Raw genomic sequence first — 14,393 nt, 5'->3', positions numbered from 1 at the left:
ACCTCATCCAGGTGAGCCAGCGTGGGCTGTCTGCCAAGTAGACAGGGAGAGAGACCCAGGGCTGGCTAGAGGTGTGAGTGGAAACTGAAGATTCCCAGGGGGCAGTATCAAGATGCTGTTGACCAGTGTTGCAAAAAGGCATTGATGAAAGTTATAAAATTTTCTGGCCTATACCTTACGAAGTTTCAGCTGATCACGATCCAGTGGCAAAAAGGTAAAAAAAAATAAAAATCCTAACACAAAAGCTATTAAATGCTAATACCAATATAAATAACTAAGTTCATTCTTTGCTCTTGTAATACTAACCTAAATTCAAGACAATATATTTAGTACTTCTGAAACATACACATGCATATACATGCACAGAAAACCTACAGCAGTTCTACATTCACAGACTTATCAAAGAATGTTCTGAAGTGAGCACTACACACACACATACTTGGTGACCACTCAATATATTTGATAGCGGCAAATTGAGGAAAAAGAAAATTCAGAGAGAATTCTGCTTTGGATGACAGTAAATACTATTGCACTTCACTGACTTTGCTTGTTTCTTTTATTTTTTTTTTCCCCACAGTCTTCTTTATTAAGTTTCCAGGGAACTTTTAGGAACAAAAATCTCATGAAAAACAATTTATCTGAAGAGCACCACTCTTTTTGGTTTCACTTTTTTTTTCTCTCTTTACTCTCTTCCTGAACAATACAAGGAGTTCACTGGTTTTTTTCATCTAAGAATATCTGTAACTAGTTTTATTTTTAAAAACAGATATCAAACATATTGTGAAAATATTTACTGCACTGTTACTAAATAGAGGTTGAATAAGGGAATTGGTCCACAGACTTGGCTACCCTCACATTGACAGAACTCAGTCATGCCATGAGCTCATGTCTTCAGTGTCTGCCTGGATCTACCTCCCAAACAATCTACCCAAAATGAGATGGCCCATGACCACGGGCCACTGAGGCCAACTGTCTGATGTATACCTGGCTCTGCCACCCACTAGCCAGGCACAGAGGAACACTCTTGTTCACACTCTCTTTGTCTCTAAAATAGAATCAGAGGACCTAACAGGAAAGGTTGTTGTGAGGACTAAATGAGTTAATAGATAATAAACATGTGAAATGCTTTGAATATCACTTCATAAATACTGGCCATTGATCCAGGTAAATGGTAAAGCAGTGTAGGAAAACTGTTTCCCCTTAAAAGGGAAGAAGAAAAATAAAATGGTTCTTGAAGAGAAACCTAGAAAATATTTTTCTCTTGCCTCTATAATCAGCCATTCTCTATTACACAGCCACATTTTAAAATGTGTATTTCCAAGGCATCACACTGGAAATGAAATCTAGCCATGACTCCGGGCCCTAAGTGGTCTGGCCTTTGTTTCCTCTGTTTCTCTTCTCTGTGTGTCATCTAACACATCCACCTGAGCTGGCCTTCATGTGCAGCACATATGCTTCTTTCTGTTCTTCAACAGCCACACTCAAGCCCTCCTTACTGTATCACAAAAAAAGCCAAGGAAATAGGCTCACATTTAAAATTTATTCAAGTTTGAAGAACCTTGAGATATATGTATTTTATATGGAAATGTATTAGAAGGTACAAACAAGGAAAACAACAACGATTTCCCTTTTTTTAATTGATGTCATAATAGTTTACAACATTGTGAAATTTCAGTTGTACATTATTGTCAGTCACAATATCTATGTGCCCCTTTACCCTTTATGCACCCCCCCCAACGCCCTTCCCCTCTGGTAACCACTAATCTGTTCTCTTTGTCTATGTATTTGTTTATCTTCCACATACGAGTGAAATCATACAGTGTTTGTGTTTCTCTGTCTGGCTTATCTCACTTAACATAATACCCTCAAGTTCCATCCATGTTGTTGCAAATGGGACAATTTTGTCTTTTTTTATGGCTGAGTAGTATTTCACTGTATATATATATACCACATCTTCTTTATCCATTCATCAGTCAATGGGCATTTGGGTTGCTTCCACGTCTTGGCTATTGGGAAAAATGCTGCAATGCACATAGGGGTGCAGAAGTCTCTTTGCATTGCTGATTTCAAGTTCTTTGGATAAATACCCAGTAGGGGAATAGCTGGATCATACGGTATTTCAATTTTTAATTTTTTGAGAAATCTCCATACTGTTTTCCATAGTGGCTGCACCAGTTTGCATTCCCATCAGCTGTGTATGAGGGTTCCCTTTTCTCCACATCCTCTCCAACACTTGTTTTTTGTCCTGGTAATTACAGCCATTTGAACAGGTATAAGGTGATATTTCCTTATAGTTTGATTTGCATTTCCCTGATGATTAGTGATGTTGAACATCTTTTCATGTGCCTCTTGGCCATCTGTATATCTTCTTCGGTAAGATGTCTGTTCATATCCTCGGCCTATTTTTTGATCAGGTCGTTTGTTTTTTTGTTGTCGAGTTGTAAGAGATCTTTATATATTTTGGAGATTAACTCCTTGTCAGATATATGATTTGCAAACATTTTCTCCCAGTTGGTGGGTTGTCTTTTCCATAAAACTGATTATTAAATGGTATAAGTGAGATTTACAGAATAGCCCAGAAAAGTAAGTTATCCATCACGGAAGAAAAGAAAAATTAAAATACAGAAACCAAAGGTATTAAAAAAAATTTTTTTTAAAGCCAGAAAGATGTTAGAGATATTCACTGAAATATCTGATATTAACACACAATGTCTTACAAAACTAGACGTGCACTTATTATAACACCTAGCAATGGCAGCCTTGATCATCCATAACAAAAAAATAAAAACCTATGTTCACTCAAGAACTTGTATACATATATTCATACCACCTTTACTTGCAATAGCTCAAACTTGGGAACAATCTAAATGTGTCCTTCAATGGCGGCACAGTTAAACAAATTGTGGTAGTTAGACATCGCTTAATGACAAGGATATGTTCTAAGAAATGCACACTTAGGAGATTCTGTTGTTGTGTGAACATCACAGAGTGTACTTACACAAACCTATTTGGTACAGCCTACTGCACACCTAGGCTATATAGTATAGCCCATTGCTCCCAGGCTACAAACCTGTACAGCATGTTACTGTACTGAATACTGTAGGCAACTGTAGCACAGTGCCTACATAAGCATTTGTGTATCTAAACATATCTAAACATGGAAAAGGCACAGTTTAAAACTACGGTATAAACGATAAAAAATGGTACACCTGTATAGGGCATTTACCATGACGGAGCCTGTGGGACTGGAAGTTGCTCTGGGTGAGTGGTGAGTGAATGTGAAGGCCTAGGACTTTACTGGACACTACTGTAGACTTTATAAACACTGTACACTTAGGTTACACTAAACTTATAAAAAAATACTTTTTTTTCAATAATAAATTAGCTTACTGTAACTTTTTTACAATATAAACTTTTTAACTTATTTTTTTTCTTTTTGACTCTTCTGTAATAACACTTAGCTTAAAACACAAGCACATTGTACAGCTGTACAAAAATAATTTCTTTCTTTATATCCCTATTCTGTAAGCTTTTTTCTAATTTAAAAATTTTTTATTAAATTTTTTTTTACTGTTTCAATTTTTTAAAAAAAAACTAGACATAAACACACACATCAGCCTAGGCCTACACTGAGTCAGGATCATCAATATCACTGTTTTCCACCTCCACATCTTACCCCACTGAAAGGTTTTCAGGGGTAATAACACTCATGGCACTGTCACTTCCTATGAAAACAATGCCGCCTTCTGGAACACCTCCTGAAAGACCTTCCTGAAGCTCTTCTTGAGGAGGGGTCACTCTTCAGAAATCTGTCCATGGTGGTTTGCTAGATTTGTTTACACTAGCATCACAACAAACACGTGAGTAATGCATTGCACGACAACTTTATGAGGGCTCCACCACAATTTTATGGGACCACTACTGTATATGGGGTCTGTCGTTGACTGAAATGTCGTTATGCCGTTCATGACTATACATCCATATCATGGAATACTACTCACCAATAAAAGGAAGCTAACTATTGATATACACAGAAACTTGAATGAATCTCAAGGGAATTATCCTGAGTGAAAAAAGCCAATCCCAAAAGGTTACATACCATATATTCCATTTACATTACATTTTGAGATGACAAAACTATGGAAACGGTGAACAGATTAGTGGTTTCGAGGTATTAGAGAGAAGGGTGGGAAAGAGGTGGGTGTGGCTATAAAAGGGTAGCATGAAGGATCTTTGTGGTGATGGACTGTTTTGTATCCAGATTGTGGTGATGGGCACATGAATCTACACAGGTGATAAAATTACATAAACAAAATAGACACACACACACACACACACACACACACACACACACACACAGAGAGGTGCATGTAAAACTAATAAAATCTGAATATGGTTGGGCCGGCCCCGTGGCTTAGTGGTTAAGTGCTCGCACTCCGCTGCTGGCGGCCCGAGTTCGGATCCCAGGCGCGCACCTACGCACCGTTTCTCTGGCCATGCTGAGGCTGCGTCCCACATACAGCAATGAGAAGGATGTGCAACTATGACATACAACTATCTACTGGGGCTTTGGGGGAAAAAATAAATAAATAAAAATTATATGAATATGGTTGGTGAATTGTATCCTGGAAAATATCCTGGTTGTGCTATTGTTCTACTGTTATGAAAAATGTCATCATTGGGGGAAACTAGGTGAAGTGCACAAGTAATCACCATATTATTTCTTACAACTGCTTGAGTCACATGTGAATCTAGAATTAACTCGAAATAAAAAGTTAAAAAAAAAAAGTCAGGAAGATATGATGGAGACATTCACTCAAACATTTCAAAAATTAATAAGCAGGCTTCACACTCCTCTCAGCTATGGAGTAATTAAATAAACTCCTCAAATGAAAGAAACGTGGGAAGAAAGATCTCAAGATAATAGTTACAATCTACAGATTAACTTTGTGAACCATAGTTTCTCATATCAGAAGGAGATAAATAAAGACAGACTCAGTGAGACATGGTACACTTAATATCTAGAAGAAAAACCAAGATGTGGTTCATAAAATTACTACTAATTCCTAGATGCCTCAGTAAATCCATTAAAAGAAGGGAAAGCCAAGCCTGATGTATTCACCTCTTCAGTCAAAATTAACCTAAAACAAATAATCCACTTGAGTGGGTAAGAAATAAGATGGGATTCTCACTTTGATATCCTGCAAACCCAAAAGGACATCCAAACCCTAAGGGAGAGGAGGAGATGCTGCTTTTGGTTCCTTCTGAAGTACCAGATCTGGTAGCAATATAACTGACCTCAGAATAACGCAGCGTCCCTTTATTTTCACTGTCTATTGATGCCGCCTTTCTTCTAGGGCTGTACCCACTTCACATGTAGCATCAAATCCATTGTTAGTAGAAGCTCATGAGGAGAGGTACTACTACTATATCCATTTTTGATATATTGAGAGGTTTAGAGAGTTTAGATTAATTATACAGATGTTTTAATAGATCCATCACTGAATTTTAACTGTTCACTAAATTTTAATTATTACTAAAATTTAAATACAGTGAGTTACCTCTATTATAAGTTTTTCTTTTACTTACTCAGTTGCTCTAAATATATAGAAATGAGACAATCTAACTTTTTATATTGAAAGAAAAAAATTTTTCTGCCAGGCCACAAAGTAAACAAAACACCAAATTGTGAAATGTTCCTCCTAATACATGTTTATAAGTTTTATCAAAAGTAAAGGAAAAAATGACACAACTTATTACAAGATATCAAAGGGAAGATCTACAAGCACTTAAAAATAAGAAATTCATCTAAGAGAAAGAAATAAAAAATAAAATCCAAATTCCAAAAATATTCAGACTTCTAAGAGAAAAAATCTGTTGGAGATGGCCACATTCATCTATCAAATTAATGAATTAATTTGGGGCTGTTTTTTTTTCTTTTGTCTTTTATTTATGGTGTAAATAAATACTCTCTATCCCCAAATTTAAGAAGGAAAATTATAAGAAACATTCCAAATAAGCTATTTGGTGCTTATGAGCCAAACAAAAGATCATCTCTTACCCCTTCGTTTCAGATACCCAGTCACACTTGTTACTTAGTATTTTTCTATTCCAACTTCCAGAAGATACTCTCTCAACTCTGCACTTGTCAATTTGATCACTTCACTGTAATGAGAAGCTAGGATAACAATATACAGTAGTCCCCTCTTATTCCTGGTTTCCCTTTCCACAGTTTCAGTTACCTGCATCAACCGCTGTCCAAAAATATTAAATGGCAAATTCCAGAAATAAACAATTCATAAGTTATAAATTGCGTGCCATTCTGAGTAGCACGATGGAATCTTGTGCCATCCAGCTCTGTCCTGCCGGGGACATGAATCACCCCTTTGTCCAGTGGATCCACGCTACCTGCTCGTTAGTCAGTTAGTAGCTGTCTAGGTTATCAGATTGACTGTCGCGGTATCACAGTGCTTGTGTTCAAGTAGCCCTTATTTTACTTAATAAAAGCCCCAAAGCATGAGAGTAGTGATCCTGGCAATTTGGATATACCAAAGAGAAGCCATGAAGTACTTCCTTTAAGTTAAAAGGTGAAAGTTACTGACTTAATCAGGAAAGAAAAAAATTGTATGCAGAGGTTGGCAAGACCTACAGTACCTTTTATTACAGTATATTGTTATAATTGCTTTATTATTAGCTGTTGTTAATCTCTTACTGTGCCTAATTTATAAATTAGACTTTATCATAAGTATGTACATATAGGAAAAAACATAGTATATACAGGGTTCAGCACTATCTGCAGTTTCAGGCATCCACTGGGGGTCTTGGAACATATCCCCTGTGGATAAGGGGGCACTACTGTATAGTGATTTCTCATATATATTTATATGAATAATTAGGAAGACAATTTGCAACCTCCCTATCAATTCTAAGATTTTAGAGTATCTGACACACATCCATGATTTACAGTCATTGTAATCTTCAACCTTACGTCCTATGCTCCTCAAATTAGTTCTGTCTCAAGAATGCAATACGAAACTACACATTGAAAGACTTTTTCCCAAAGAAAAATCACATTTGTATCAATATTTCTAATTTTGCTGATTCCTTAATCCTTTGCCTTCTTAATCCTAACTTCCTCCAGCCTGAACAGATAATCTAACAAAGGCCTATAGAGACTGGTGAATAAGAACATGGACTTGAAAGATACTTCAAATCTGGGCTTACTCATATATACCATATATTCAACCCTCAATTCCTCATCTGGAAAATAAGGAAAGCAAACTCTATCTTAGAAGATTATTTTGCATACTAAATGACTTAATAGTAGTAAGCCCTCAGCATTGCACCTGGCAGACAGTAAACTTCCAAATATGATACAACAATGATGAGGATAATGTTGAAGGAGGAAAGAGGACAGACACAAGCTATTTTTCCCAATTATTTCTTAGGAATTTATGGTCCAAATTAAAGTTTGTCCAAGTCTTGCTCTCACCTTCAGAATATTTACAATATTTCAAGACTATAAAGTCAACAAAATTCAAGATAGATACCTTCCTGGACACATAGAGTCCAATTTGGAGTGTCTGGCTATTCCTCAACAGTACTATCGAGAGGAAATTCATTAGAGAAGTGAAAAAATCATTTCCTTGAGGCAGGACGTGGTACCACTGAAAGAGGATGGCACAGGGAATCAGGAGGCTGGGGCTCTCGCCCTGTTTCTTCCTTTAAATGGCTGAATGATCAGAGTAAGTCACATCCCTCCTCTAGGCCACATACCCTCGATGCCACAATGAGGAGTTCAGACTAGAAGATCTCTAAGAACACTCAAGAATTTACACCCTACCTTTTTGTGAGGGAAAGGAAAAAGGGTGTGGCACGAACACTGATGTGGTATATAAATGGCAGCTCTAATGTTCTGGCCTTTTAAGTGTGCAGTGGCCAGATTCCAGGGAGAAGCTGGGTATCTCAGTCACTGCATTCGCTATCTTCCTCTTGCTGTCCTCCATTCTTCCCAGAGTCTTGTCCATCCCACAGCTCACGACCCCACCCCAACCTCTCAATACAAACCTGGTCTCTATCACTAAGAAACAAAAGTTTATATTTAGGGCCGGCCCCGTGGCTTAGCGGTTAAGTGCGCGCACTCTGCTGCCGGCGGCCCGGGTTCGGATCCCGGGTGCACACCAACGCACTGCTTCTCCAGCCTGGCCGCGTCCCACATACAGCAACTAGAAGGATGTGCAGCTATGACATACAGCTATCTGCTGGGGCTTTCGGGGGAAAATAAAAGAAAAAAAGTTTATATTTATATCCAGTCACAAAGAAATCCAAGCTTATCATTCTCTTAAAATTACTTCAAAAGAAGCAAAGCAAAAGCAGAACCGGAAAGAGGAGCAAATTTGAGAATTTAAGATTAAGGCCATATTTTTCTGGTTCAAGTAGAACAAAAGAAATTTATAATGCATACAACCCCAAATAAACTCAAAATGATGAGTGACACAAAGATGATGAGTGACACAAAGATTAAACAGAAACTATTTGGAGGTGGAGCTGAATAGATTATGGGAGAAAGTGATCACTCCAGATCAACGTCATTCACATTTGAGAGGTTAAGTATGCACATGAAAATATTTATAAATAGGAGAACATGGAAGATCACTAAAAGGCTAAAATGAGATAATATATTGTAAAATCATAAAGGTTCTTGTTGATTTTTATTAAATAAGTCTAAAAAGAAAATGATCATGGCTTAAGCACAGAGTTAGTACAGTGCTATTGATTATATTCCATCTCGCCAGTGATTACTTCAAGGAGGGATGCCTGTCTCAGTCAGACCAATGAAAATCATTTCAAGATTTCTGGTAAAATACCGGAAAAGAAAGCATTCCTTTTACTGGACTTGAAGCCGGGAGTTACCACATGGAGAAGACCTGCCAACCTTTGCAAAACCAATATGCCTGAAACATGAAGTCTTCTCCCTGTGGCTTTCAATTATGAGCACTATTAAATTCTTTTTTTGCGCTTACACCAGTGTATTATAGACTTCCCTGAATAATACAACTAGACAATCTTTACGTATGCCTGGCTTTCTGACTGACCAAATGAGTTGTAAAGATGATTATTTAATATTATAACCCTTGATATGAAAAAAAATGACAAGATACAAAGTAATAAATGTAACAACGGGCTGATCCGTAGACTCCTAGAGCAGGAAAAGTATTCTTGGGTCATATGTATCAGGTTATCCTGATAACATATATGCATATGTCATACTATAATACTCTAATACAAGAATGTGAGAGGGAGAAGACAGTTGCTAAAAGATAGCTGGGAAGGATTTTAAAGGTAACATATGAGACACAAATTAAAGTCTTCCCAAGGAATATGTAATAGTTGAGAACATATTAGTTGAGTGTTCTATCTAGCACTCTAGTTCTATTTTGCACTCTAACATGTGCAGAAATAACCTGTGAACTATTAAAATGCATATTCCAAGGATCCCCCTGGAGAGATGACTACTAATAATAGATTTGGACTAGACGACCATGTCCACCCACCTCTTCCCCCACTCCAGATGGAGAGACTACCAGGAAGAAACCATGAAAAAGAACATTGTCTCATAGGAGAGGGAATTTTTCTAGGTGTATGAAATATGTTAAATAACAATTTATTAGGAAAAAAGAGTTTTCAGTCACTTACCTGTAGTAGCAACTTTCAAACCACATGTTGCAACTCATTAGAAGGGTCCTACATCAATTTAGTGAGACTAGGTTTATGGTAAAAATAAAAGAGAATGCAGAGCATGACATGCATACTAAAGTTAATGTTGTTTATGAAATGTTTGTTTCAGTGTGTATCAATGTCATGTGTGTATTGGGAGATGATGTAAGATATATTTCTTACTATGAGCCCCAGTCACAAAAGTCTGAAAGCTACTGGCTTAGATATAGCAAGAGAAAGGTCTAATATTGAACCCTCCAAGTCAGATCTTCAAGAATAAGTCTTCTATTGAACTATGAGAAACTCTGTGGGGAGGAATCATTAGACCTTATAAGAATAGACTCATCTTTTGGAACAATTTCTGAGACCTATAGGACACCTGGAGGAAAAAAAAAGTCATGAAAATAGTAATATCAACTTCATATCTTTTAGTGTAAAAATAAACTGGCATATTCTTTACTCACAGTCTCAGCTGAAGTGCAAGCCTTACCTGAAAGTGTCTTTTGGTAAGAAACACACTGATGTCTCCATAAAGAAATGGCAGATCTCTCTCGATTCTGTAGTCCATTTAGTCTTTCTGCTAGCCCGCCTCTGTTTAATCAATTATAATGTATTAAGGTTAGTTAAAAGAAAAACTTCAAAATAGTTGGAACATTTATATTTTATACCCTCCAATAAGAGACAAATAGATAAAACATGCAAATTTTAACTTATTTGGCATTACATTCTCTTACTAGAGGCCAAATTCTCCTAGGTTGGTAATCTCCTTTTTTAAGATTTCTTGTAAGCTTAGTTTTCTGATTCTTAGAAATATGGGCTACTCTCAGATGAGTCTGACTTCCTGTCTATCATTTCTTAGTTTACTTATTCCATAAACATGTACTGATAACTTGTTTCCTGTTCTACCTAGCAAACCTCTAGGTGCCAGGGATATAAAGAATGCAATGAGCCATGCCATTGGGGGGCCTCACAATCTGCTTGGCAGACAGGGACAAACAGATAAATGTAAAGTGGGTTCAGACTTGTAATCAAGAACAAAACCTGCGAACTATTGATATGTAGAACACTCAAATAAGAGGACTTGGGTATGTGCTCATTATTTGAACCACAGAGATAATTTAGTATTAATCACAAACAAACAGCAAGGATACCAACACTATAAAAAAAAAGGAAACTTCTATGTATGGCAGGAAGGTGATTCATAACAATGGACATACTGCCACTTCACAAAAGCCCTTATCTTATCTATCTACCCACTGATATATATTATAAATACATATAATACATACATAAATATACTTATGATCTCAAGAGAAATCAAGATCAGTTGTTAATCACCATTGTGACTACATGCTACGTGATTTATCAATGTATTATCTCACATGATTGTGTACCAGCTCACTGATCATTTTACCACATTATTTCATTTTATTCTAATAATATCCCTTTGAGGTAGAAAAAACAGATATCAATATCCACCTCATAGATGATAAAATCAGAGCTGAGAGAGACGTTAAGAAAATTCTCCAATATTCCTTAACTAGCCAGATGAGGAAATAGTTGTTGAAATCAGAGAGGATTTAGCACAGTGCCTGGCATTTAGTAAACTTACAAGAAATGCTAGTCATTGGTCTTACTGATTTTGTTATAATTTCTATTTGCACCCTATGCTTCTTCCACAATGATTGAAAAGTCTTATTTTAATACATATTGTATGTATTAGCACTACTACCAACTTTGTTTTCCTACAGGCACGAATGATTTCTGAATGTGTGTGCATAGTATATATAACAGCAAATGTTTTTATTTTTTTTTAATTTTATTTATTTTTCCCCCAAAGCCCCAGTAGACAGTTGCATGTCATAGCTGCACATCCCTCTAGTTGCTGTATGTGGGACGCGGCCTCAGCATGGCTGGAGAAGCGGCGCGCCAGTGCACGCCCGGGATCCGAACCCGGGCTGCCAGCATCGGAGTGCTAGCACTTAACCGGTAAGCCACGGGGCCGGCCCAAACAGCAAATGTTTTTAAAAATTTTTCCTAACCACAAATATGTTAAAGAATCTCTATTTTACATATATATGTCTACCTCTACTTAATACATATGTAAGCTCTTCTTCATATCATTCCATTCACATGAAGTAACTCATTTATACCCCCCGCCAAACAACACGATGAAAATAGGTACTATTGTCATCCTCATCTTACAGACGATAAACTGAGGCACTGAGAGGTAAAACACTGAGAGGTTAAACACCTGTGCAAGGTGAGACATCTGATGAGCAGTGCAGCCAGGCAGACTGGCTCCAGAGTCACATAATAAGCACAGCCTCTTGTAGTAGTAGTAGTCTTCAAGTAGTACTTGAAGTGTACTACTTAAAAAGATAGTCAGAATAAACACAAGAAAAAAGCAAAACACTGCATTGTTTGCACAATGATCTAAATAATTATTTGCCAAATATTGCTTTCCAATCCAATGACTTTAGAGAGGAGGGAAAAAAAAAAAGACAAAAGACAATCTGAAAGCAGTATATGGTTAGGTTAAGTCCTAGAATCCCAGAAGTAAACTGTAGGAATTATAGGAGGAAAAGTAAAAAGCAAGAGTAAACGTGAACACAGAACAGTTCTCTACATGTAGGAGTATCTGGACCCTAAGACAGAATCATTTCCAGCTTCGTTTTAGTCATTAGGAGCTGCAGTGATGCCTCACAGGATAACTTCTGCTCCAATATGCCCAGAGAATTCCTGTAGGGAATTCTGATGAGATGCATCAGAACTTAGGAATGGAAAATACCATGACCTCTAATCAACAATCATAATTCTAGTAAGAACCCATCCCACACTAAAAAAACAAAGTCATACAGGAGGTTCAGGAAGGCCCTGCTGTATTCACGCAAATTAACTCTTGTTTTTTTCTTCCAGTTTCATTGAGGTATAATTGACAAATAAAGTTGTAAGATATTTAAAGTGTACATCGTGGTCATTTGATATACGTATACATTGTGAAAGGATTCCCTTCATCTAGTTTATTAACACATTCATCATCTTCCATATTTATCTTTTTTTTGGGGAGTGAGAAAATTGAAGTTCTACACTCTTAGCAAATTTCAATAGACAATATAGTGTTATCAACAACAGTCACCATGTTTTACATTTGATTTTTCGAAATTATTCATTGTATAGATGAAAGTTCGTACCCTTTTACAAAAGTCTCCATATACCTGCAACCCCTTGGCAACCACATTTCTATTCTCTGTTTCTATGACTTGGACTTTTTTTTGGTTTTTAGATTCCACTTATAAGTGATATCATGCAGTACTTTTCTCTCTCTGTCTAGCTTATTTCATTTAGCATAATACCTTCAAGGTCCATCATTTTGTCACGAATGGTAGAATTTCCTTCTTTCTCATGGCTGAAAAATACTCCATATATATATATATATGCCACATGTTCTTTATCTATTCATCCATTGGCTGAGACTTAGGTTGTTTCCATATCTTGGCTATTGTGAATAATGCTGCAATGAACACGGGAGTGCAAATATCTCCTTGATACTGTGTTTTCATTATAACAGATTATAATCTGGATTATATCCTATTGATTGATGTATCACAGTTCTATTTTTAATTTTTTTGAAAACCTGCATATTGTTTCCTCCATATTGTTATTATTAGTGGCTGTGCCAATTTACAATCCCACCAACAGTGCACGTGGTTCTCCTTTTCTCCACATTCTCAGCAACATTTGTTATCTCTTGTCTTTTTGATGATAACAGGTGTGGGGAGACATCCCATTGAGTTTTGACTTGCATTATCCTGATGATTAGTGATGTCAAGCAGTTTTTCATGTACCTGTTGGCCACTTAGATGTGTTCTTTGGAAAACTGTCTATTCAGTTCCTTTGTCCATTTTTAATTGAATCGTTTTTTTGCTATTGAGTTGTATGATTTCATTACGTATTTTGGATATTAACTTCTTATGAGATACATGATTTGCAAATATATTCTCCCATTGAGTAGGTAGCATTTTTCATTTTTATGATAGTTTGCTTTGCTGTGCACAAGTTTTTTAGTTTTATGTAGTCCCACATGTTTATTTTTGCTTTGTTGCCTTTGCTTTTGGTGTCAAATTCAAAAAATCATTGCCAAGACCAATGTCAAAAAGCTTACCCCCTATGTTCTCATCTAGGAGTTTTATGGTTTCAGGTCTTACATTTAAGTTCTTAACACATTTTGAGTTGATTTTTGTGCATAGTGTAAGATAGGAATCCAGTTTCATTATTTTGCACATGGCTGTCTAGTTTTCCCAACACCATTTATTGAAGAGACAATCCTTTCCCCATTGTATATTCTTGGCTCCTTTGTTGAAAAGTAATTGACCATATATGCACGGTTTTATTTACGGACTCTCTATTATATTCCATTGAAATATGTGTCTGTTTTTATACCAACACCATACTGTTTTGATTACTACTGTTTTGTAATATAGTTTGAAATCCAGAAGTGGGATGCCTCCAGCTTTGTTCTTCTTTCTCAAGATTGCTTTGACTATTCGAGGTTTTTTGTGGTTCCACACAAATTTTAAGATTGTTTGTTCTATTTCTGTGAAAAATGTCATTAGAACTTTGATAGACATTGCATTAAATCTGTAGATTGCTTTGGGTAGTGTGGACATTTAAAA

The 14,393-nt window shown here is 36.5% G+C and overlaps 1 protein-coding gene across 6 annotated transcripts in view; it reads right to left on the bottom strand.

Moving 5' to 3' along the window:
• Window positions 1-14,393, bottom strand: part of SPIDR (scaffold protein involved in DNA repair) — a 480,323-nt gene that overhangs the window by 293,563 nt on the left and 172,367 nt on the right. For all 6 annotated transcript variants that reach the window (XM_087447711.1, XM_087447713.1, XM_087447710.1 and 3 more), the window contains exon 7: window positions 10,208-10,308. In XM_087447711.1, coding sequence (XP_087303837.1) covers window positions 10,208-10,308 — 101 coding nt within the window. The remainder of the gene's footprint in view (window positions 1-10,207; window positions 10,309-14,393) is intronic.

This window comes from Ceratotherium simum, chromosome 23, assembly GCF_057802395.1.
Source record: "Ceratotherium simum simum isolate JZ-2026a chromosome 23, ASM5780239v1, whole genome shotgun sequence".
Classification (NCBI taxonomy): Eukaryota; Metazoa; Chordata; class Mammalia; order Perissodactyla; family Rhinocerotidae; genus Ceratotherium; species Ceratotherium simum.
The sequence above is the reverse complement of the archived record's forward strand: the minus strand, read 5'-3'. Positions and strand labels throughout refer to the sequence as shown.